Here is a 26,327-nt window from a genome sequence, read left to right on the forward strand (position 1 = left end):
GGCATCCGGGAGGTCCGTGTAAGGTCGGCGCGGCCTGGTCGGCGCCATCTTGGATATCCCAGCCCACCGGCTTATAGGCAAATTCAGTCAGTTTCTGGGGCCTGTGGTCGGTAAATCTCTTTCTGGATGCCTGCATCGTCGTCTCCTGAAGGTGAGGAGCGAGGATGGGTGTGGATGGCGTCGTTGTAGCGGCCGATTGCGCTGGATTGTGTCCCCTGGCTGGTGAGCTGTGAGCTTAGACGTCCATCTTCCTCTCCGGCCGGCCACGCCCCCCCTAGACCTTATCTTCATCCACCTATTCTGGAAACTGCAGTCTGACTCTTCCTTCTACCAATACTGCTGTTGGGACCTTCCATCTCTACATTCTGACTCCTCCCCCCCATACATAACACCCTACAATCTGTGGTCCCCTGTCCCCACCTGCACCCTGAAATCTGTGATTCCCCCCACTGTACCTGGCACTTTACAATCTATTATTGCCCCTTTATCCCCACCTGTACCTAGCAGCCTGCAATCTGTGATTCGAATCCTGTATGGGCAAGTTGAATGTACCCAAGTTGATCGATCGATCAACTTTGGTAAAATCGGCCTGTCGGATTTTACATGCAATTATTGCTAGTGGCTGTTAAAGATGCTGACACACTTGCACTGACTGGGGGAAGAAACAAGGTGCTGTCTTACTCTCAGGTGCTCTCCACAGAATTGGATGGAGGGCTTGCAGAATGTGGTGATGGAGGGCAAAGTTCTCTCCTCCCATTAAATTCCAGGAATCGCACAAAAACCATCCTTGCATTGGGTCCCCCCACACTGCAAGGTTTAATTCCTTGTTACGTCCAAGTAGAGGAAGAAATATTTACCTTATATCTCGCTTTAGCAGGCTTTGGTGCCCCCCACTTCTCCCTGAAGCTCAGAGCTGCCCCTTGTTGTCCTCATGTATACTACAGTGCTATTGGCCCTGCATTGTACTTGATGATATCATTGTACAACTGCCAGTCAGACCGCCTTATAAAAGATGTTTAAGAAGGTCAGTTGCACAGATGAAAAGAGACTGCTGGAGCGAGATATATGGTAAGCATTGTACCTTGTTCCTCTAATTCTAGAATTATCTGGCATTTAACCCTTGCAGTGTGGGTGGGATGCACCACAAGGGTGGTTTTTGTGCAATTCCCGACATTATGCAAGACATACATACAAGATGATACAAGAGATGGTCAGAGACTGCGGACGTGATGCAAGAGATGGTCAGAGACTGCGGACGTGATACAAGAGATAGTCAGAGACTGCAGACGTGATACAAGAGATGGTCAGACTGCGGACGTGATACAAGAGATGGTCAGAGGCTGCAGACGTGATACAAGAGATGGTCAGAGGCTGCGGACGTGATACAAGAGATGGTCAGACTGCGGACGTGATACAAGACATGGTCAGAGGCTGCAGACGTGATACAAGAGATGGTCAGAGGCTGCAGACATGATACAAGAGATGGTCAGAGACTGCGGACGTGATACAAGAGATAGTCAGAGACTGCGGACGTGATACAACTGATAGTCAGAGACTGCAGACGTGATACAAGAGATAGTCAGAGACTGCGGGCGTGATACAAGAGATGGTCAGACTGTGGACGTGATACAAGAGATGGTCAGAGGCTGCAGACGTGATACAAGAGATGGTCAGAGGCTGCAGACGTGATACAAGAGATGGTCAGACTGCGGACGTGATAAAAGAGATGGTCAGAGGCTGCAGACGTGATACAAGAGATGGTCAGAGGCTGCGGACATGATACAAGAGATGGTCAGAGGCTCCGGACGTGATACAAGAGATGGTCAGAGGCTGCGGACGTGATACAAGAGATGGTCAGAGGCTGCGGACGTGATACAAGAGATGGTCAGAGGCTGCGGACGTGATACAAGAGATGGTCAGAGACTGCGGACGTGATACAAGAGATGGTCAGAGACTGCGGACGTGATACAAGAGATGGTCAGAGACTGCGGACGTGATACAAGAGATGGTCAGACTGCAGACGTGATACAAGAGATGGTCAGAGGCTGCAGACGTGATACAAGAGATGGTCAGAGGCTGCAGACGTGATACATGAGATGGTCAGAGGCTGCAGACGTGATACAAGAGATGGTCAGACTGCGGACATGATACAAGACATGGTCAGAGGCTGCAGACGTGGTACAAGAGATGGTCAAACTGCGGACGTGATACAAGAGATGGTCAGAGGCTGCAGACGTGATACAAGAGATGGTCAGACTGCGGACATGATACAAGAGATGGTCAGAGGCTGCAGACGTGATACAAGAGATGGTCAGACTGCGGACATGATACAAGAGATGGTCAGAGGCTGCAGACGTGATACAAGAGATGGTCAGACTGCGGACGTGATACAAGAGATGGTCAGAGGCTGCAGACGTGATACAAGAGATGGTCAGACTGCGGACATGATACAAGAGATGGTCAGAGGCTGCAGACGTGATACAAGAGATGGTCAGAGGCTGCAGACGTGATACAAGAGATGGTCAGAGGCTGCAGACGTGATACAAGAGATGGTCAGAGGCTGCAGACGTGATACAAGAGATGGTCAGACTGCGGACGTGATACAAGAGATGGTCAGAGGCTGCAGACGTGATACAAGAGATGGTCAGAGGCTGCAGACGTGATACAAGAGATGGTCAGAGGCTGCAGACGTGATACAAGAGATGGTCAGAGGCTGCAGACGTGATACAAGAGATGGTCAGACTGCGGACGTGATACAAGAGATGGTCAGAGGCTGCAGACGTGATACAAGAGATGGTCAGACTGCAGACGTGATACAAGAGATGATCAGAGGCTGCAGACGTGATACAAGAGATGGTCAGAGGCTGCAGACGTGATACAAGAGATGGTCAGAGGCTGCAGACGTGATACAAGAGATGGTCAGAGGCTGCAGACGTGATACAAGAGATGGTCAGACTGCGGACGTGATACAAGAGATGGTCAGAGGCTGCAGACGCGATACAAGAGATGGTCAGAGGCTGCAGATGTGATACAAGAGATAGTCAGAGACTGCTGACATGATACAGTTGTGCTCATAAGTTTACATACCCTGGCAGAATTTGATTTCTTGGCCATTTTTCAGAAAATTTGAATGATAACACAAAAACTTTTCTTTCACTCATGGTAAAGAAATTAAAAACAAATTAAATTGTAAAAAAAAATCAATACATAAAATTAAAAAATGACTGACACCATCTACTGCCACATACCCCCCACCCCCTTCCCCAGAAGCACTGTGAAAAAATTGTGAAAAGTGATTTAAAAAAGATTTCGCTGCGGGGTGGGTTGGTGTGTATGCGGGCGCAGAGCGTCACCTCCCTGAAATTAGTCTTTACAGGTTGGGATGTCTAGAAACATTATTATACAGGATTTATATAGCGCCAACAGTTTACGCAGCGCTTTACAATATAAAAGGGAGACAATACAGTTATAATATAATAAAATACAAGAGGATTAAGAGGGCCCTGCTCAGAAGAGCTTACAATCTAAAAGGTTTATCAGAGCAATAAGAAAACACTGATCAGTATCAGCAGTGGCCTCGAGGGCCGCACAAAAAGGCCCCTCCAATACATCTTGTTCTATATAGAGCCAGCTACATTCCACACTCTATTCTGGACACACAGGCCAGGAATGAGCCCTGTCTCTGTTGTCACCCCTCTGAAACTACAACTCCCGGCAGCCCTTACGGCCAGGACACGCCCCCTCTATATAAACCCGTCATCCGGGTCTCTGGCACCGTCAGGCGGTCAGTCGCCATTACAGAAGTGGTGTCCGTAGCTCTGCTCCTTCCTGGAGGGGGCAGCTCCTGATCCTTTGCGCATCTTCCCCCTCCCTGAGAGTCCCCGCGGGACTCCAAGCACCCGGGTCCGCTCCCCGCTCGGGACCGGCCGCCTCCCTATCGGATCTGTGAAGTAGGCCAACAAGGCCCGGTCCTCTGCTCGCCGTCCCGTGGGGCCCTCCGCTCCCCGATCCCGTGCACTTCTCCCTCCCTTCCTCCGGTCTCCTGTCATTATTTCTCTTTCTGTCTGGACACACAGCAAGATGTCGCCATGAATCGCGCTCCTCGTCCCCCAGCTCTCCTGAACGCCATGCTCTTGGCTACCAGCCGCCCCCTGCACGGTGCTGCCCCCGCCCTTCCCGCGGTCTATGCCGCTCAGCTCGGCCACAGACATGGATCCCGGATCCAATCCCAGCAAGACCCAGAACCGATCGGCCTCCACCGGGCCTGCCGGGGACTCTAAGCCTAAGAGTGGTAAGGAGGGGGCGGGGCCGACACCATCCCCGACACACACCACACACCTTTATTGTGGTCGCTCACACATTCCAAGAGACAACCGTGTACCCAACAGGAGGTCAGGGCGAATCAACACACAATCAAGTCCCATTCTTGTACTCTTATGTATTTTTTCAGTCTGGTAGAGGAAGGCTTCAACCACTGGCAGTGTTTTCCATATGTGGCTATCGCAGAATTGATTTCATATATAATAAAACTGCATTCGTCAATGCATCTCTATGGAAAAACGGATCATCCGTTTACATCCGCTTCCCTCAACATCCGTTTTTTTGGAACGGATCAAAGCCCTCCTCTTCCGTAAAAAAAAAAAGTAATGGGGGGGAAAAAAAGCGGGTCACGTTTGCGATGCCGTTACTTCAAATGGCACCCAAATCGTGCTGCTCTCAACGCTTGTTACTCAAAAAGGAACGTGAGCTTCTTTTGGGTAACAGCGTCGCGATTTGCTGCGTGGTAAGTGCGGCGCGATTGGGGTGCCGTTAGAAGTAATGAGATCTTAAACACGTCCTGCAGCCGTATGAAATCGCATGATGATTCCGCAACCTAAAGCCCCATACACACTATTAGATTTTTGTCTTCAGATTTGCCAAAAAACATATAATATGAGGTCAAACCTTAAGAGTTTCAATTTGTATGCTATCAGGCAGGCCCTTGCACTCTATGGTTTTGGTAAATCTGAAGACAAAAATCTGCAGAAAATCTAATAGTGTGTATGGGGTCTAAGGCTGCATGCACACTTGCAATTTAAAGCAGATGTAAACCCATAGATTTAACAGGTTAACATGCCAGGAATGTAACTGTCACATTGGTTGTGCTCTCAACCACTGTCAAACCATCCAATGGCTGGTGTCCTAACTGATCATATGTGCAGCATCATAGCAGATGAAGATCAAACAGAGGCCAAGATGGCAGCTTACTTGGCAGACATTAATAGGAGGATTTAGTTCCACTTTAAGCCCCTGCAAATTGTAGCGGCAGTTCCTGGTGCGGCTGCCAGCCCTGTTTACTATAATGTTGCTGGCGGACGGATCTATGCATCGCTCCCTGCACAGCCTGCGATTATCTGCAGTGGTCATGGCTAGATGCACTTTGTGTGTCCAGCAGATAATCGCTGGCTGTGCATAGAGCAGCGAATAGTTGTGACCACCGGCGACCTGTGTTTATAGTGAACGGGGTCTGTGGGCCACACCAGGAACTGCGGCAACAGTTTGCTTTTGCAGCTTTACTCTCTGGTGTGATGGCCTTAGTGAGAAGAAAGCCCTGTAACAGGGCTCCATATAGCAGAAAACCCAATTTTCTATTCAATACTAAAGTTTTGGCTGGAGGTGCACTTTTTTTTTTTTTTTTAATAAACATTTAAGCCCTGGTACCAGTGCAGCTTTTAAATCGAGCTACTTCAGTACGACTTTAAAGCTGAAGTTTTAGCCCAAATCACACCACACCAAAAGTAGTGCTTTACCTTTGGAAACTAACTGCAACCGGATTGCATGGTACTTTGACCTGTGTTTGGGGTGTCATTAACTTAATGTGGACACCCGCTGCAGATAGGAACTGCAGTACATTTTGAACGTGGTGTGGGAAATGCGCATGGAACGTGAGTTTCTGATGTGAATGGGTTCTAAGAGTGAATATACTTGCCTTTCTGGTGGTTCCTGTCTTGGAACATTGCTGTTTTCTAGCTGCCGCAAGTATTCAACCAGTTGGATAAATTTACCTGTTTCATGGAGTAATGTACAAACTGGGGAGGAACAACAGTGGATCGGGTATTCCAAACACCCAGAATGGTGGAATACATGTAGTGGCCGAGGAGCAAAAAAGTAGCAGCATTATAACCACTTCTCGCTGACAAGGCACATGCATACGGCCTCTCGTGGGCGGGCTTTAACACTATATGCGGCCTTACGGAAACCGCTTTCTGTTCTGAAAGTGCACTCCCTTCAGTCTCCAGTGAGGGCTGGGAAGTTCCCGATGCCTACTTGCGATTGGGAGCTTTCCAATCATGTGACAGCCAATCACAGCGGTCACATGACCCGAATTCCCATCTGCTGGCATTTAGAAGCTCTTAAAGGGCCGGGAGGCGGCAGCGGGAAGGAGTTAAGACTAAGACACAGGCTGCCAGAAAGGCAAGTATATTTCCTCTTCTTTTAGTAGGTATGCTTTTGGACAGGGTCACTTTAGGAGCCCCTTCTCACCAGCATGCTTCGCTTATCCGGCACATCACGCTGTTTACTTTTTAACCCTCGCTGAATGTTATTGGAATGTCATGAGTGACAATTCAACAGTTTTATTACTGCAGCACCATTGCAATGTGGTGGTTCGCTTTACAGCCCACTGAGCTGAGTACTGCATACTGTATCTTTTTCAGTGCAAACCACAGCAACTAACACCGTTTAGTATTTGTGCATTGGGGCTGGGCTGGAAATTGCTGGGAGTACTGCATTTGGTGTGCACGGGCCCTAAAACAGTTTATTGCAGAATTGCATAAGTAACATTGGCTCAAATAATCAGCCTGGAGTTTATGTATCACCAAAAAGCTTGCTGCAGATTGCTTCATGAAGTATAACCCTCCTTTAAGTATTTTATATTTTAACACTGACTGCAGACACCAAATGCACATATATCATTTTAGTTTGAGCAGAAATAGTTGAAAGGAAAAATTAGTGTGTGTTTGTCTGAGCTGTGTGTGTTACCTGATTTACTCTCCACAATCTGATCTTGCATTAAAGCGTCTAAACCTTGCTCCACCCAGCTGTGCTCTTACAGATAACGTCCCGCCCTGTCATAGGGGTATACAGTGTCATGTTTGTTTACAGAATATTTACAGTGGAAGGAAGCAGTTTGCAGGGACGACCATTTTCTCTGCCTATGGAAATAGTACATGGCTTTGTCTTACAATCTTATTTGGAACTTCCATTTATTTGTCTTATAGACGGGAAAAGTGGCAGCAGTTCAAAGCAACGCTACAGCCGCAAACGTGAAAATTCTTGTCCCAAAAATGAGAGCTTTGCCGGCCCGACCCGCCGCTCCGGTCCACAGAAAAGCAAAACTTTTAACAAGGTTCCTCCTCAGAGAGGGGTCCCTAAACAGTTTACGTATGGAAGACGAGAAGAGGTAAGGGCCGTGTAAGCAAGGTCTAGCTGTGAGCTGCACAGTGAAAAGTATTTAGTAGATGGTAACACATGCCGCTTTTCTTGTTTACAGGTAGCAGAGAATCAACGGGCAGAGCTCAGCCCAGCCCAGTATTCAGGACCTAGGAAAATAAACTTGAACCACTTGCTGAACTTTACGTATGAGCCTCGAGGTCATCCTGGTGCACATAGAGAGAGCCATGGAAACTGGAGCAGACGCAACAAGTGGGGCAACAAGCCGTTTAACAAGGAGTTATTTCTGCAAGCAAAGTGAGTGTGGTTTTTTTTTTTTTTTTTTTTTTTTTTTTCTTTCTTTGTATATTATGTAAGTGTTTTCTGTAGACTGGACTAATCCTTCTTCTTCTTTTTTTTTTTTTTTTTTTTTTTTTTTTTTTTTTTTTTGTGATTTTCTCTGTAGCTGCCAATTTGTGGTATCGGATGATCACGATTACAGTGTCCACTTCACTGATCCAGACACTTTGGTCGGCTGGGACCTAGTGGAACAAGTGGTCAGTATTCCCATCTTTGTGTGTTAAAATGTGTTTGGTAACTGCTATCTACTGCAGTGGGTTTGCTTTGTAAAGTTCCCGTAGGTCCTGGTTATGGAGTTTATGCCATGACTGTTGGCTTCAGTACCCACTCCCATAACCACTACTCCTGAATGATAGGCTGTTCTGATCGGGGAAAGCTCCGACATTCTATTTTGACTCATCACTATGATTGACTGTCTCACTGGCCAATAGATAGCATAGGGCAGGCAAAGTTCCACAGTGCCAGGAAGTGTTGGGGCTTTGCAGTTTAGCAGTAGTGAGGGGGCTTCAAGGCTATCACTGCAGGCTTGTGCAGGTGGCACAAGGTTTTTTAGTTTCTGGCTTTACTGCATTCTCATCTGCCTTTTAAAAGGTTGAAGTGAATGATTATAGACCCCACAGATTGGGGTAAAGGGCCAATCAATAGCAGCCCTTTACTATGTGATCAGCTGTGTCCAATCGCAGCTGATCATGTAAACAGACTTGCTGGTTATCGGCAATCCTTTCCTCCCACGCTGTGTCTGTTGGGGGAAAGGAGAGCTGTTTAACTGGCAAGGCTTTCAGGACATTGTTCACACTGCTAATCAGGGTACTGATCAGTGCTGCCCATCAGTGCAGTCTCATCAGTGAAGAAAAAATATTACTTATTTGCAAATTTTTATAACAAAAGTTAAGAAAAAGTGTTAATTTTTTTTGTTTGTTTAGCAAAAAAATAAAAAACCCAGGGGTGATTACCACCAATAGAAATCAGTATTGTGTGAAAACATTTCATTTGGGTACAGTGTTTCATGACCACGCAATTTGTATATATCTCTTTCCTCTCCTTTTCCTTCCTCTCCTTTTCCTTCCTCTCCTTTTCCTTCCTCTCCTTCCTCTTCTTCTTTCTTTCTTTCTTTCTTTTTTTTTTTTTTTTTTTCCCTAATAAAAAATGTAGACTATAAGGCAGTTTCAGCTTATGTGTTCTCCCTGTGCCTGCGTGGGTTTCCTCCCACACTCCAAAGACATGCTGGTAGGTTAATTGGATTTTGTCTAAATTGTCCCTAGTATGTATGAATGTGAGTTAGGAACCTTAGATTGTAAGCTCCTTGAGGGTAGGGACTGATGTGAATGTACAATATACATGTAAAGCGCTGCGTAAATTGATGGCGCTATACAAGTACCTGAAATAAATAATAATGTGCAAGCATTGCAAATTTTTTGTGGTATGGGCACTATTATCCCTTTATACCTTTTTGGTAAATGTCTCCTCCTTCATTTCTACAGCGCATTTGCAGCCATGAAGTGCCCTCCTGTCCCATTTGTCTTTATCCTCCGGTTGCAGCCAAGATTACCCGCTGCGGGCATATTTTCTGCTGGGCTTGCATCTTGCATTACTTGTCACTGAGTGAAAAGGAATGGAGTAGGTGTCCAATTTGTTATAGCTCTGTTATAAAGAAAGACCTTAAAAGGTAATGTATATGAAGACCCTCAAACTTTAGGTAAAGACTGTCAAGCACAATACAGTTACAGCTCTGGAAGAATGTTTCCTTCATGGCATGGAACAATTTCAATCTTGCATATTCTGTGATACGTTGGTCATCCGTGTCGGGGCACTTTAATTTTGTTTTCGGTGTGGGGCTTGTGGTGAAAGGAAAATTAGCAAAATGTTAAACGGCTTCAAGCTATACATAGCGATACCTTTGCAAAAAACGTAACCCTATTGTGGGCCATACACACTGCAGTTTTCTGTAAATTAACAGATTCTGCTGGCAGAAACGACAAAAGGTGATAAGGCAACTCGTCCCCAGCAATGTATAAATTTACATTTATACCTCTGTGGCAGGTGTGGTGGTAAGTTGTGTTAATCGGTTCCATAGATTTTTTTTTTTGTGACACCTACTATTGTCTATAGGTAGATTTAAATAAAAATGATTTGGTTATGAATGTGAAAGTTCTAACAGTAGTCTTTTGAATGCCACTTTTTTGTACTATTCTAATGCAGTCCTGGAGGTTCCGAACTTCTTCCCGCCCCTCCCTGTGGCCCTTTAACTTAGTCTTGGCACCATTGGTTGGGTGGCCTTCCTGATCACATTCTCACTGATTAGCTGTCAACAGTGGTCATGACCTGGAGTCCGTCCCGCCAACTCCCAATCAGAGACCAGGAGCTGTCTGTAATGGCTTCGGCATCTCTGCTGTGAGCACACTGTCAGCACCAAAACCTCAGCCAATATAGACGCATGTGGCCATTGAGGTGCCCCCCTCTGCCACCACACATATGCATTATGTGGTTGGCAAAGGGTTAACGTGAACTTGTGAGCATTTTATGATTTGCATATTAACAGGCAGTAAATTTTCTCTCTATAGTACAATCATTCATTGACTTCTGTAGCTTGTAGTTGCTGGGGATCATTTTATCCTCCATTTCAACAATGAAAGCTTTAAAAGTGTTTTTTTTTTTTTTTTTTTTTTTTTTTTTTTCCCTCCTGCAGCTCAGCTCATCTTGCTTTCTGTCCTTCCCACCTCCCTAAAAGCTTACTTGAGTCCTTAATTGGTCCATCACTATGCATGCATGGCTGCATCTCTGCTCTCCCCTCTTCACACAGGGACTCGGGCAGCAGCAGGAGTTATTGACTCCTGCTGCTGTCAAAAAAATGCTATGAGGAGGAAGCAGGGGGCAGAGCCAGCCCCGCTGTGTGTGTCTATGGAGCACAGCTTGGGAAAGAGCACACACTGTGTACCCCCATAGCAAGTGGCATGCTATGGGGGTACATGGAAAGGAGTAGTCAAGATTGCCAGTAGGGGACCCTAGAAGAGCAGGTTAAGGGCTGCTCTGCGCAAAACGATTGCATAGAGCAGGTGCTTACTTTTTTAATTGAAGAAAAAAATTGCCTTTTGTAACACATTAAAGCCTCGTAAACACTGCTAGTTTTTTACAGTCCGATGTTAGTACAGTGATCTCTCCTGCTGTTTTATTGTGTTTTGACCGGGGGGACGGCTCCCGGCCAAAACACTTCTGGTCAGCGCTGTCAAGCCATTGGCTAAGATCGCTGATCAGGAGCCGATCAGCAGACCTCTTTCGGTCATGCCCCTTCGACAGAAGCCAGCTGAACAGCCGGCTTCTGTTGGAACGGTCCCAGTACACACGGGTCGAATGTCGGCCAGTTTCTATTGAACTGGCTGATGCTGCCTGACATGTGGCCCGTGTGTACTAGGCTTAAGAATATTTGTGGTTGAATGTCCATAGCCGTCCAGTGGGTTTGCTCTAATGTGGTTTCAACTAGTGCTTTTGTGTTTGCTTCAATGCTTGAATGTTTTTTTTTTTTTTTCCACAATCCAGAAATGGTTTACTTGACTCACAATTAAATTGGGTAGGGACAAAATGAGTTAAACTGTTTCTACTCCTTTGCTTTCAGTGTTGCTGCCACAGAAACTCGTCTTTATAGTGTGGGTGATACCATCACGATGCAGCTAATGAGGAGAGAAAAGGGTGTCCTTGTTGCAATGCCCAAATCAAAGTGGATGACGCTGGATGAGCCTATTCATCTGGGAGGTAAAATGTGATAGAAAATGGAGTACACATGTAGGAATTGAGTTTATGAATGTAAAACCCATTTTGAGCATTGAAAACAAATTGTACTGAGGGCTTTTTTTTTTTTTTTTTTTTTTTTAATAAAATGTCTAGCACTGAAACAAATGCATACAATAACTTAAAGGATAATAAGTTCACTTTAAAAAAATAATTAATGCATTTTTTTTTTTTTGCAGTTAAAAAAAAGCATGTGTTTTTTTTTTTTTTTTTTTGTTAGGATCCTTTTAAAGCATTGCATGCACGATCAGTAGATCGTGGGAGAAATTCCGGCTCCTGCAAACTGTCTGTGTAGCTGTCTGCCTGTACCCCCGATACCCTGTGACTGGATGGCACGAGTGGGTGGAGCTAAGTTTCTTCTTTAGATTGGGGGGGGGTGCAGGAGCTGGTACATATGTAACATGTTACACCCTGAATATGGGGGTAACATGTTACAACAGGTGAACGTATCCTTTAAAGGTGGCTGCTGGGATGAAAGTAATAGGTTTCCATTATTCTTATATGAAACTGGGAATGTTTTTTGTTATGGATTACAATGCCCAATCTTTTCCAGATGAGGAACATAGTTTGTTCTCCAAGCTTCTTCTGGCTTCCAAAGAACAGATCTTGCAGCAGGTCATAAATGAAGAGAAGGCAGCACTCCTGGAACAGTACAGTGTCGAGGGGGAAACCCCTGAAGCTTGTTTTATAGAAGCTGCCATTCAGGATTTAAAGGTTAGTTCCATGTTGGAAGGTTTGCCTAACACAGGGGAAATACTTATTGAGTAATTGATGTTGTGTAGTGATTGTGGCCTAAAGTCACAAAGATTGAGTACATAAAGCATATATTTTATAAAATGAGATACAACGCGAAAAAAACACCGCTGTGATCAATGAGGCAAAATGCTATTCAGTAAAAGTCGGCTGTTCCTTCCCAGGTGCTCAGGCTCGGATGTCCTCCCACACATCAATGCAGCATATCTCAAGCAAACAAACAAATGGAGAGCTGGCCACTCTGGAATACCTTCTGAAGTTTATTGAAATATGGTTCAGTAATAAATATATATATATATATATATATATATATATATATATATATATATATATATATATATTATGATACCAGTGATCAGAGAGTTGGGAAGTTTTAATATATCACAATCGTTTAAAATCAATGATCTGGACAATCAATCTAGATGAAGGGAATACATGGGAAGATAAATACAGTGCAAAAGAAAAATAAATAAATAACTTTTTTGTATTAAATCAACAAACGCCTACATGTCTCTTCATATATCTTCATTATAACAAAGATTAAATTATATATACCCCACCCACGCTCTCCCGGGCTCTCCCGTCCCACCAAGAGGCCCAAGCAACCAACTGGCACATCCGCCGGCTGGCCGAAGAACTGAACAAAGCTGATGCTTTGTTCGGGTCTCGGATCTAGTAACTTTGAAGTGATGTGATGACATCACTTCCCTGATTACTGGCATCCTATAAAGGCGCCAGTTTTAAAAAATAGAAAGTATTCAAAAATGCTGATCTTGAAGTTTTGTTTTTTTTTGAATACTCTGAAATGCAGTGGCGGGGTTTGGGGTCTTAGACCCCCAATCTCTCCATAAAGAGTACTTGTCACTGCCTAAAAAAAAAAAATGTAAAAGGACAGAGTAAAAATATAAATTTTAAATGTACAGAAGATCGTCAGAGAATATCGGCCTGAGAGGTGGCCGAAATATCTGGATCGTATTGCCACCGAAAAAACGATATTGGTCGATCCCTAGTATGAAGCCATGTCTGATGTTGGTGCTTGAATGAAACAGACTAGGGGAAAGTATACCTCCCCAGAGTAGTAGCCTGACGACTGAAAAAAGGGCAACAAGTTTTCATGACCTCATTAAGTTCTCTATCTGCAAGTAATACTGGTAAGTATTAAAGATGTCTTTGATCTGATTGAATTCTTGTGAATAAGTGGTCACAAAAGTTGTAATTCCATCCCCTCTATTTTTATATTTTTCCCTCGTCAGGCATTTACCAAAAGATCGCTCTATCTCTCGTAGAGATCATGTCAGTGGCTCTCTATATCCTGAGATTTGTAACATCGTGCTCTAAGCCTAGAAGCAACAATGTCACGCTCCTGGGAAAAGCTCTAAATCCTTTTTTCTCCAGTCATCTTCCAGGACGGCACACCTGAGAGATGACTGGTCTCACCCGACAGGAAACGCAGTCAACAACAGAATTTAAAAGGCCCCACCCTTCCCTTTGTCCCTCAGTTCTTGATTGCGTTTTCCCACAAGATGCAGCAAAACCTTTTTTTATTTTTTCTCTGGACCAAGGCCTGGGGCTGAGGTCCCCCCCAGGCGTCAGACCCTAGGCACACCAGTGGTGGATGGAGGGTTTGGTAAGGCTTGGCTTTACCCAGGGGGGATATTGTCCCCAAAGAGTACTCGGGGGGCAGCAGGATTCGGAAGAGTCCCCCTGAGAGCTGGAGGCCCCTGGACACAGTGAAAGTGTGGGCAGAACTCCAGGGACCACGTTCCCACTCTCTCCTCCTACCTGACAGTGGTGGATGGGATGGAGGAGCTGCTCTGCAACCCCCATCTGCCCGGGGGGGGCGAGAGCCTCCCAGAATCATGCAGGATCCCTGGCAAGGCATGCTCGGCGTTCTGCCAGCGCTACTGCGCAGGTCCAGAGGCCAGGCAGAGGGGTGGAGTGCACGGACGGCATCTCTTCCACCAGGTCATTCCCGGGGACAGAGGCTCCAGCAAAATGACGGCGGACGGCACAGTTAGGCGAGCGATAAGGCGGAAGTGGAACGGGGGTCCGAGGTCCTGGTGCCTTCCAAGACTGCCTAAGGCGATCCTTCCCTGCACGGTCGGAGAAGACGGATGGATGGAGAAGCACGGGCCAAGTGCGGCCACATCGCTTGAGACCACAGGGATTTGTCTGTGTTGTTTTTTATAAAAACAGAATGCCCTGCCCAGGGGACTGCCAGCAGGTCCAAGTCCAAGGGCCCCTCTAGGTCAAAGCGTTGTGGGTACTGCAATGAGAAACTCCTGCAGGACCACACCAAGCCATTTTGCTTCAAGTGCATCCATAAGTCAGCGGGCAAGGAGATGGCACAGGCCATGAAAGAGTGCAAGACCAAGGAAGTGTTGGATTCCCTGGAGGTAATCGGAAAGGCAGTAGCCTATCTGGCAGATGCAGCGGTAGAAACTGTAAGCATGACAGCCAAATCTGCAGCCCTCTTGAATTCAGCCAGGAGAGCTCTTTGAGTAAAGACGTGGGATGGGGATTATACCTCTAAGTCATGACTTTGTAGTGTACCCTTTGAGGGCTCTCTGCTCTTCGGGACTGGCTTGGAGCAAGTCCTGGTCGGCGGAGAAGGGCAAAAAGTTCCCGATTAAACCCGATAAGGGTAAAAAATAATTTTGAGACCCCCTTTAAAGGACCGTTTCAAGGTTCTCCCTCAATGGGAAGAGATCACTCAGAGCCCATACATTTTAAACCTTGTAAAAGAGGGTTACAGGTTGGAGTTCCTGTCCACCCCTTCTCCCCAAAGACCCACAGAAAGCAAGGGGCCTGTTGGAGTGTGTCCGGGAGTTGGCAGAACAGGAAGTCATCATCCCAGTTCCAGCAAATCAGATCGGTTGGGGTTTTATTTCCACATATTTGTTTCAGAAACCAAACTTTTCAACTGATTATAAACTTGTGGAAACTAAACAGGTACTTGCAGTGCAAAAATGGAAACCATCTACATGGTCAGGAGGCAACTCCAGGAGGGAGTCTTCATGGTCACGCTGGATTTGAAGGCTGTGTAACTTCATGTCCCCATTGCCCAGAAACAATAAATGTTCCTGCGGTTTAGTCAGGTCAGGGCATCTAACATTGGCAATTCAGGGCGCTCACCTTCGGCCTAGCGGCCAGTCCAAGAACCTTTGCGAAGGTTCTTGCCGAGGCGGTATCATTCCTTCACCTCCAGGGAGTAGCCTTGATTCCCTATTTGGACGATATGCTGATCTACAATTTGTCTCTGCAACAGCTCCGGTCAGACCGGGACAAGGTGATGTCCACCCTAAAATCTCTAGGTTGGACGATCAGCCGGGAGAAGTCCTCCCTGGACCCCTCGCAGCCCAAGGTATATTTGGGATACCTAGTGGACTCGGTGGCTCAAAGGATTTTCCTTCCCCGGGAAAAGATCACAAGGGTGCTGGGCAGTGTCTGCTCTCCTCGAACCCATGAGGGTCTCTCAGAGGACCATCACGAGAGTGCTGGGGGTAATGACATTGTGCATTCCAGCAGTACCCTGAGCCCAGCTCCACTCTCGGGTTTTCCAGGGATTCCTTCTCTCCTCCTGGGACAGGAGAAGGGAATCCCTGTACATAAGGGTATCCCTCTCAGGGGAAGTAAGAGACTTTCTGTTCTGGTGGCTCAGTCCGAGCAATCTGATGGGGGGCTCACTTGGGAGATCTCTGGACCCTGGGACCAGGGTCAGAGCCGGGCCTTCACCAATTTCAGGGAACTCCTGGCGGTCGGGAAAGCCTTAGGTTTTCGAGGACCAGATCCGGGCGAGAGAAGCGCATGTCTTCTCGGACAAAGCAGTGGCTGTGTCCTACTTAAACCACCAGGGAGGAATGAAGTCCCGGAGGCTAGTGAAGTTGGCCCAGGAGATCCTGGGGGAAGCAGAGAGGAGAATCCCCTCGATCTCAGCAATCTATATAAGAGGGACCCTCAATACAGAGGTAGACTTCCTCAGCAGGCAGCCCATCCATCAGGGAGAGTGGGAGCTAAACAGTGAGGTGTTTTTGCTGGTAAGCCAACACTTTGGCAAACCAGAAATAGATCTGTTTGCTTGCAGAAGAGACGGAAGGGTCCGGAAGTTCTTCTCTCTCGCCAGGGAGCAGGGCTCCCAGGGGTGGACGCTTTAGCCCAGAGCTGGAGGTTCGGTCTGGCATATTCGTTCCCTCCCCTGGTACTCATCACCCAGGTGTTACAGAAGTTGTATCAGATAGACTGTTGTCTCATTCTAATTGCACCTTGGTGGCCAAGGAGGGCATGGTTCCCCAACCCTAAAGAGGTGGTCAATCACCCCTCCGTTATATTCTCCATCCAGACGCGATCTTCTCTATTAGGGACCAGTTCTACAATCCCGACCCAGGGTTCCTTTCTCTGATTGATTGGGCTGGTGCTTGATAGGGAAATCCTCAGGAGGAGTGGGTGTTCAGAAAAGGTGATTGATACCCTCTTACTAAGCAGGAAACCAGTCATTAGGCGGATTTTTATGCAAAGGTTTGGAGGATCTTCTCTCGTTGGACTCAAGCTAGAGAGGGCCCTCTCCAAACGATCCAGATTGTCCTGGTCTTCCTCCAGGAGGGGGTTGATACCCTCAGGGTCCAGGTCGCGGCCCTATCCGTATTTTTGGATAATAAGCTCGCCATGGACCCTCTCATAAAAAGATTTTTGTTAGCCAGGGAAAGAGTAACCCCGGTGAAAACAAACAGGTTTCCACAGTGGGACTTGTTCCTGGTGCTGGATGCCCTAACTAAAGGGCGTTTTAAGCCGGTGGCTCAGATTTCAGTTAAACTGCTTTCCCTTAAGATGGCCTTCCTTCTGGCAATTACGACAGCTTGGAGGGTTGGTGATTTACAGGCTCTGACAATTAAAGAGCCTTTTTTCTTGCTCCTAGAAGATAGGGTAATCCTCAGACAGGACCCCCTGTACCTACCTAAGGTGACCTCAAATTTACACAGGTCACAGGAGATTGTGCTTCCCTCATTTTGTGAGAACCCCCAAAATGATAGGGAGGCAAAATTTAATTTGCTAGACAGTGTCTACTAGTCTACTTGGAAAGAGTTAGATGTTTTAGGAGATCCAACCACTTATTAGTTTCTGTGGCCAGAGAAAGGGTCTCCAGGCCTCCAAACTGACTGTAGCGAGGTGGATAAAACAGACTATCTCGGTAGCATACGAGTACTCGAGTAGACCAGTCCCAGCTCGCCTTAAAGCTCACTCGACTAGATCACTGGTGACCTCCTGGGCAGAGAGAGCAGGCGCATCAGTTGACCAGATCTGCAAGGCAGCCACATGGACAAGCCAGAACACCATTCTGAGGCACTACATGGTGGAGCTGTTGTCACCTCAGGACCTGGCGTTTGGCAGGAAAGTCTTACAGGCGGTGGTCCCACCCTAAGGTAGGCCTGAGCTGCTTGTTCAGGTGTGCCGTCCTGGAAGATGACTGGAGAAAATTACCAGTTACACTTACCGGTATTAGTGTTTCTAGGAAATCTTCCAGGATGGCAGGCCTACTTCTCTACCCTTAATTGTGGGTGATGTCAATTTCTCACAGAATGTACCCTCTTGCACTGGTGTGGGCTAATACTTTGTCACAACTGAGGGCCAGAGGGAAGGGTGGGGCCTTTTAAACTCTGTTTGTGTTTCCTGTCGGGTGAGACCAGTCATCAGGTATGCTGTCTTGGAAGATTTCCTAGAAACGCCGTTACCGGTAAGTGTAACTGGTAATTTTCTTTGTATATGCCATATATATTAGTGCTTAATCTTTGTTATAACCGGATATTATATATAAAGAGACATGTAGGTGTTTGTGCATTTAATATGTGTATCTTTTATTAAAAAAAAAAAAAAAATTCTTTTACACTGTATTTATCTTCCCATGTATTCCCTCATCTAGATTGATTATCCAGATCATTGATTTTAAACGATTGCGATATATTTGGAGAAAACTTGCCACCCGAAATCTGCACATTCACAGCGGTGTTTCCAATTTACTTTAATGGAATGATGTCAATTGAGTAATGGGAGGGGACTCTCTGATCACTTGTATTCTGTGTGTGTGTATTTTTCTGTCTTAAATGTGCTGTGATCAAGGCTAGAGTTACATAGTTACATAGTAGGTGAGGTTGAAAAAAGACACAAGTCCATCAAGTCCAACCTATGTGTGTGATTATGTGTCAGTATTACATTACATATCCCTGTATGTTGCGGTCATTCAGGTGATTATCTAACAATAGTTGCTGAAACATGTTAGCCATTTGCTTTTACACATATCAATAAACTTCAGAAGGTATTCCAGAGTGGCCGGCTCCTTGTTTGCTTGATATATTTTATAAAATGACATCATTTTGGGACCTTTTCTGCATCACTGATATGTGCACTTTTATTATTCCTTTACAGGATCGTCAAGACCTCCTTCGGGCACCCTATAAACGGGATGTTGTGTCCACTGAAGCACATGCAGAGGTTTTGGAGGTGGAGACACACACTCAAGAGAAAAAGTCAGACTCTGACTATAGTGTTAGTACCAAAACCCTTTTATATCCATCTTACACAGAAACTAGGTCATCTATAAATGTAAGCAAAGCCATTAAGAGGTTTTGTTCTTTTAGAATGGTAAATGGCAGCTGTTGAATACAATCTCATTCAGCTAAACAGTCAAAAAAACTTGAGATGTATATTTAGCTCTTGCTTATGTAACTTGTGGAATTTGCATAATGCAGTGGTTTGAAAGTTTGATAAGGACATGTTTTATAATATTACTACATTGCTAACGCTTAAAGCAACATTTTTGAACAATACATCCGTATTCTGATGGGTTTTTTTTTTACCCTTTCCTTTACAAAGCTGTAATGAGCAAAAAAAAGTGTATTACATTGAAAACAAATATGTTTAAAATGATTAAAGGCTACAATGCACTTTTTATCCGTAAAAAAAAAAACAGGCAGGTTCATAGTATAGGAAACACCTACTATTTTAACGTGAAAATAAACACAGATGGGAGATGTCGCTGTCTGCTTAGCATGCTTTTCTTCATTTCCTAACAGGTAGTGAATTGTGCATCTGCTTTTGATGAGGAGGTTCAGGATCCATTATGTGAAGACTTGTGTCAGTCTTTAGAGTCTGCAAGCTTGGCACCTGTCTCTGCTGCTGAGGGCAGTGATCTGGTACCCACAGATGAAGCTACTTTTGCTCAAAAGAGTAAGCCAGCAGCTGTTCCATCCTGCTCTGGGCCACTTCACTACTATTACTTTTATCAAGGTGTGTGTAGCAAGTTACTGCCATCCGAGTTCAACAGTTTATATTTCTAACTAATAACATAACATATCCTTTGCTCTACAGCTGTAGACGGTCAGCACATATATCTGCATCCAGTGAACGTGCGATGCCTTGTCCATCAATATGGAAGCCTGGAGCAATGCCCTGAAATGATTACTGCTACAGTGGTAGAAATTGATGGCTTCACTGTGACGGAGGTGAGATATTTGCGTCGCTTTAACTGACAATTGCGCGGTCGTGCAACCTTGCACCTAAACAAAATTGACGTCCTTTTTTCCCACAAATAGAGCTTTCTTTTGGTGGTATTTGATCACCTCTGCGGTTTTTATTTTTGCGCTATAAACAAAAAAAGAGCGACAATTTTGAACAAAACGCATTATTTTTTACTTTTTGCTATAATATTCTCCAAAAATATATAAAAAAAAAACTTTTTTTTTTTCCCCCAGTTTAGGCCGATATGTATTCTTCTACATATTTTTGGTAAAAAAAAAAAAATCGCAGTAGGCGTATATTGATTGGTTTGCGCAAAAGTTATAGTGTCTACAAAATAGGGCATAGTTTTATGACATTTTTTATCTATTTTATTAGTAATGGCAACTATCTGCCATTTTCTTATTATCGGGACTGCGACTTTATGGCGGACACGTCAGACAATTTTGACATATTTGGGGGACTATTGGCATTTATACAGCGATCAGTGCTATAAAAATGCATTGATTACTGTAAAAATGTCACTGGCAGTGAAGGGGTTAACCACTAGGGGGCAATCAAGGGGTTAATGTGTTCCCTATTGTGTGTTCTAACTGAAGGTGGGTGGGGACTGTGTAGGGAAAGAGATCGCTGTTCATACTTTGTATGAACAGACGATCTGTGACTTCTCCCCTCAGAGAACCGAAAACTGTGTGTTTACACACACAGATCCCGGTTCTCCGTGTGCCCCGAGCAATCGCGGGAGCCCGGCGGTGATCCCGACCGCCGGGCACTCGCATCGGCTCTGTGGACTAGCAGGGGGCACACACGCGCCCCCTAGTGGGCACAGGGCGAAGCAACGTTACATAACGTTGTTTTGCCCAGCCGTGCCATTCTGCCGCAGTACAAATGCAGCATAATGGTCGGCAAGTGGTTAAAGGTTCATTTTTGTTTTTTTTAAAGTTATACTTACCTGCTCTGTGTAATGATTTTGCACAGAGCAGCCAGATCCTCCTCTTCTGGTGCCTCTGCAGCTGCTCCATGCTCCTCCCTCCTGCCTCCTGGGGACACCCAAGCAGGCTCTCACTCCTGAGCTGCTGCTCTGTGTGTCCATTCACACACAGAGCCCAGCTCGGTCCTGCACCCGCTCTCTCCTCATTGGCTCACTGGGTGTGATTGACAATAGCGGCAACCAGTGGCTACTGCTGCTTCCTCAGCCAATGAGGGGGGAGAGACCCAGGAGAGCCAAAGCTCTCGTGCACATCGCTGGATTGCGATGCGGCTCAGGTATTAGGGGGGCTGCTGCACGCAGCAGGTTTTTTGCATGCATGAAGGTAAAAAACCTTGAGCCTTTACCACCACTTTAATGCTTTTCACTTTTTTAGCGTTTTGCTGTTGTGATCCAACTTCCTTTTTGAGGGTGGCTACATTCTCTATGACCCCCTGGTCTATAGAAACGTAGTCACCCTCTTGCTCACATAAAGCAGTGAATGTGACCACAACTAGCATGCGCTGTTCATTCCAAACAAATGGAAGTGGGTGGAAGCTTCAGGAGCTTGTGGGGGATGTTGCAAGGAGGCAGAAATACGTTGTAACCATTTCATGAAAAATTTATTATAGGACCATTAGGTAGCAGATGCTTATGGATTACTTTTGGAGAATAAGGATATTTAGTGTCGCTTTAGGTGAAGCAGTGCTGAAGTTTAAAAGTTATAAACTACTGGTGGGGGTAAAATCCATGTACCTTCACATATCTTCCAGAGTGTCCCAGAAATCCTAAAACCATGGGTGCTCGACAAAGAATGGCGGTCAAAGGGAGCCTTTATGCTCCCTGCACCTGAACATTGGTCAACTTAACACAAGGCCTAACTTCTCAAAAGGACAAAAGCTCTGACTTCAGAAGTGAAATTACTTTGTATTATTGAGTGGCCTGGATTTGAGGGTGCTGTGGATGATTTCAAAGTGTGCTGGAAATGGCAATGAATACTATAAAAGTTTGGTGAGAACCATAGGATTTAATAAACGCACAAGTCCAGTATTCTGTTACATACAGTTGGGGACAAGGTATTCAGACCCCTTAAATTTTTCACTCTTTGTTATATTGCAGCCATTTGCTAAAATCATTTAGGTTAATTTTTTTCCTCATTAATGTACACACAGCACCCCACATTGACAGAAAAACACAGAATTGTTGACATTTCAGCAGATTTATTAAAAAAGAAAAACTGAAATATCAAATGGTCCTAAGTATTCAGACCCTTTGCTGTGACACTCATATATTTAACTCAGGTGCTGTCCATTTCTTCTGATCATCCTTGATATGGTTCTACACCTTCATTTGAGTCCAGCTGTGTTTGATTATACTGATTGGACTTGCTTAGGAAAGCCACACACCTGTCTATATAAGACCTTACAGCTTACAGTGCATGTCAGAGCAAATGAGAATCATGAGGTCAAAGGAACTGCCTTAAGAGCTGAGAGACAGAATTGTGGCAAGGCACAGATCTGGCCAAGGTTACAAAAACATTTCTGCTGCACTTAAGGTTCCTAAGAGCACAGTGGCCTCCATAATCCTTAAATGGAAGACGTGGGATGACCAGAACCCTTCCTAAAGCTGGCCGTCCGACCAAACTGAGCTATCGAGGGAGAAGAGCCTCGGTGAGAGAGGTAAAGAAGAAGCCAAAGATCACTGTGGCTGAGCTCCAGAGATGCAGTCGGGAGATGGGAGAAAGTTGTAGAAGGTTGACCGTCACTGCAGCCCTCCACCAGTCGGGGCTTTATGGCAGAGTGGCCTGACTGAAGCCTCTCCTCAGTGCAAGACACATGAGAGCCTGCATGGAGTTTGCTAAAAAACACCTGAAGGACTCCAAGATGGTGAGAAATAAGATTCTCTGGTCTGATGAGACCAAGATAGAACTTTTTGGCCTTAATTCTAAGCAGTATGTGTGGAGAAAACCAGGCACTGCTCATCACCTGTGCAATACAGTCCCAACAGTGAAGCATGGTGGTGGCAGTATCATGGTGTGGGGGTGTTTTTCAGCTGCAGGGACAGGATGACTGTTTGCAATTGAGGGAAAGATTAATGCAGCCAAGTACAGGGATATCCTGGACGAAAACCTTCTCCAGAGTGCTCAGGACCTCAGACTGGGCCAGAGGTTTACCTTCCAACAAGACAATGACCCTAAGCACACAGCTAAAATAACGAAGGAGTGGCTTCACAACAACTCTGTGACGGTTCTTGAATGGCCCAGCCAGAGCCCTGACTTAAACCCAATTGAGCATCTCTGGAGAGACCTAAAAATGGCTGTCCACCAACGTTTACCATCCAACCTGACAGAACTGGAGAGGATCTGCAAGGAGGAATGGCAGAGGATCCCCAAATCCAGGTGTGAAAAACTTGTTACATCTTTCCCAAAAAGACTCATGGCTGTATTAGATCAAAAGGGTGCTTCTACTAAATACTGAGCAGAGTCTGAATGCTTAGGACCATGTGATATTTCAGTATTTCTTTTCTAATAAATCTGCAAAAGTGTCAACAATTCTGTGTTTTTCTGTCAATATGGGGTGCTGTGTGTACATTAATGAGGAAAAAAATGAACTTATTTTAGCAAATGGCTGCAATATAACAGAGTGTAAAAATTAAGGGGGTCTAAATACTTTTTGTCCCCACTGTATTTCCAGGATTATGAGGTATTTTTGATTGTAGGGGGCGAGTAAAGCTGGGCAAAGCTGGATCGAAGTTCAAGGAGACCAGCTCAATTTTGATCCATCTGACTGTTTCTCATTCATAAGAAGTCTTTGATGAACAGGCTTGTTGGAAAATTTTGCTTCAATCAGCACATGCAGCCAGCCAATCGGCTGCAGCTCTGAGCACTGTATTCTGACAGCAGGGGAGCCCCCCTGTCAGAGTACAATGACACAACAGGGAGAATTCGGCTATCCACCTCCAATGTGTGGATGGGGAAATTTATTCAGTTTTTGTTCAGTCCATTGGCTGAATGAGAAAAAAACGAACTGTGTATGGCCAGCTTTGTGACATCTATTTGAGGAACAGAAGTAATGTTGTTCATTAGTTGGTTCTCGTTTGTGGAGCTTGAATACAGGGGGTCCCCGGGTTACAAACAAGTTAAGGACTGTAGGTTTGTTCTTAAGTTGAATCTGTTTGTAAGTCGGAACAGGTACATTTTTTAAGTGTAGCTCCAGCCAAAAAAACTATTTTTAAGCTTTTTGGATAGCATAGGGAAGGGTTAACACCCCTGTAACATTTGTTTTGCTGTGTGTGCCCCTGTTAAGAAGATTTCACCTCACTTTCTGTCCCAATGACAATTGGATTTTGAAAATTTTGGGTTGTTGTGGAAACAAGCCTTGGTGATAAAGCATCAGTGGAGGTACATTTTCCCCATAATAGCTCTTACAGGAGTGAATTTCCCTTCCTAGGGGTAGATTTCCTCTCACTTCCTGTTGTCTTCCTCCGTTTGTAAGTAGGAGTCGTTTGTAAGTCGGATGTTTGTAACTAGGGGACCACCTGTATGTGTGGTTTTTTTTTTTTTTTTTTTTTTTTTTTTAAGTCAGAAAATCCATCTTTTCATGAAATATCCTTTTTCTCTGAACGTTCTTTGGGTTGAAACACAGCACACCTCAAGGGTATAAGCCTTGGGCTTAGGAGTGAAGGACAAAGGATGCTGCTATCCCTCTTGTAATTAGTATGACTGATGTGAGTGAGAGCTCAGTGTGAGGTTGGTATTGTAGAAAAGAGTAAAAGATCTTAAAGTTGTTTTTTTCCCTACCTTCAGGAAATTTTATTTTTAATTTCAATTTGGAGCTTCTGTGCCTTCTGGCCTATCCTTGAAGTGCTTCTTCTAGCTCTCAACGATATAACACCAAACCTGGAAATTAATTGCCAGGAATACTCTGCAAGCTGCCTCTGTCCTAGTCAGTGTTACACCAAATGTAGATATTTACTGTGGGTTTACTGTTCTCAGCTTCTTGTTTAAGAATCTGCATGATGCTTCTTTTTACCCACTTTAAATGAAGTAATCGCAGGTCATTCTGTGGTTCTGTACAAACCATTACAGTAATTCAGCTGCAAAAAGTACAAATTCATTATTTAAGATCCTGGTATATTTTTTTACTTTTAGGAGGTGCGAAGACGTCACCGTTATCTCTGCCATCTACCTCTTACCTGTGAATTCAGTATTTGCGAGATGGCACTTGGACCACCTGCTGTTTCAGAACAAACTTTGGCTTACTTTGCTGGTGAGTGGAAAACTGCTCCTCTCAAGCTCTCACCTCCTCCTCCCATGCTCGTCTCCAGGATTTCTCCAGAGCCTCTCCCATCCTCTGGAACTCTACCTCAACCTGTCCGGCTAGTACCCCTATTCTTGCTACCTTCAGGCGATCCCTGAAAACTCATCTCTTCAGGGGGAAGCCTATCACGTCTCCAACTAATCTTTTACCACTTCCAGCTCATTCCCCACAGTTACAACCTTTTGTACCATCTGCCCCACCCTATTAGATTGTAAGCTCGCCTGAGCAGGGCCCTTTTAATCCTCTTGTATTTTATTGTATTATAACCGTATTGTCTCCTTTTTTATATTGTAAAGCGCTGTGTAAACTGTTGGCGCTATATAAATCCTGAATAATAATAATCTATGGGAAATGTAAATAACATGTCATGCTTTTTAGCTTACCTAAACAGAGCAACCTACTGATCACTTGTATTGGCCATTTGAAACAAAATCTTGTATTGGCAGTTAGTAATTCACAAAGAACAGTGATCTATAGCTTAAAAGTGTGTGTGTGTGTGTGTATGTATATATATATATAATAGTGTGTGTATATTTATTACTAATATTATTTTATTTATTTTGTCAGGCTTAGGAGCTGTTATCCTCTTCCTTGATATCGCTACCTAGGGCTAGATGTGAAGCAAGTATGCAACCAGTAAACTCTGAATTGCTACCCTGCATGCTTGCTTCAGGTCATTGCTATAACAGGTAGTTCAAGCCCAGTTTTAAAAAATTAATACCAAGAATATTCAATCCCATCAACTTGTCCTTTAGAAGTTCACTCTAAAATGATAGTAGAGATGTTTTTATTAGTAAAACAATGTTGTATACAGATGGTCAAAAGGCATAACTTATAACTTTTGAGGGAAATAACTTTTGAGATTTCTGTGCTAAAAGCAAGTGGACTAAAGAAATCAGACCTGACTCCAAATTTTGATTTATTAATTTAGGCTATCTACATAGGTTTTCACATCTGCAGGCATATATTCAAAGAATGAATCATGGAAGTTGTAACCATGGTATAGGATTGGGGCATACCACTTGTAAATAGATTTTAAGTGTTTGATCAGTTAAACTATGTCTGTAGTTGCTGACCATTAGTCTGTGGAGAAAACTTTTTTCTTCCTCTGAATGTCAGAGACCTATAGCTGTTGCTATATTCTTAGCTGCATTCTTCTAAGGGGCAGCCCATCTGGGAAGCAACGTTTAACAGGTCTGTGTGGTCTGACCATAATCATTTTATTGTGC

General features: G+C 44.8%; 1 protein-coding gene across 2 annotated transcripts in view; it reads left to right on the top strand.

The window, feature by feature from the left end:
• Positions 1–3,739: 3,739 nt before the first annotated feature.
• RNF10 (ring finger protein 10) overlaps positions 3,740–26,327 on the top strand; it is a 28,265-nt gene continuing 5,677 nt past the window's right edge. For both annotated transcript variants that reach the window (XM_073629301.1, XM_073629302.1), the window contains exons 1-11: positions 3,740–4,291; positions 7,260–7,441; positions 7,532–7,728; positions 7,877–7,967; positions 9,252–9,436; positions 11,381–11,517; positions 12,107–12,267; positions 18,724–18,843; positions 19,371–19,584; positions 19,666–19,799; positions 24,930–25,047. In XM_073629301.1, the coding sequence (XP_073485402.1) occupies positions 4,186–4,291; positions 7,260–7,441; positions 7,532–7,728; positions 7,877–7,967; positions 9,252–9,436; positions 11,381–11,517; positions 12,107–12,267; positions 18,724–18,843; positions 19,371–19,584; positions 19,666–19,799; positions 24,930–25,047 (1,645 nt within the window). In that variant the 5' untranslated portion in view covers positions 3,740–4,185. The remainder of the gene's footprint in view (positions 4,292–7,259; positions 7,442–7,531; positions 7,729–7,876; positions 7,968–9,251; positions 9,437–11,380; positions 11,518–12,106; positions 12,268–18,723; positions 18,844–19,370; positions 19,585–19,665; positions 19,800–24,929; positions 25,048–26,327) is intronic.

Source organism: Aquarana catesbeiana, linkage group LG01, assembly GCF_042186555.1.
Source record: "Aquarana catesbeiana isolate 2022-GZ linkage group LG01, ASM4218655v1, whole genome shotgun sequence".
NCBI classification, from domain to species: domain Eukaryota; kingdom Metazoa; phylum Chordata; class Amphibia; order Anura; family Ranidae; genus Aquarana; species Aquarana catesbeiana.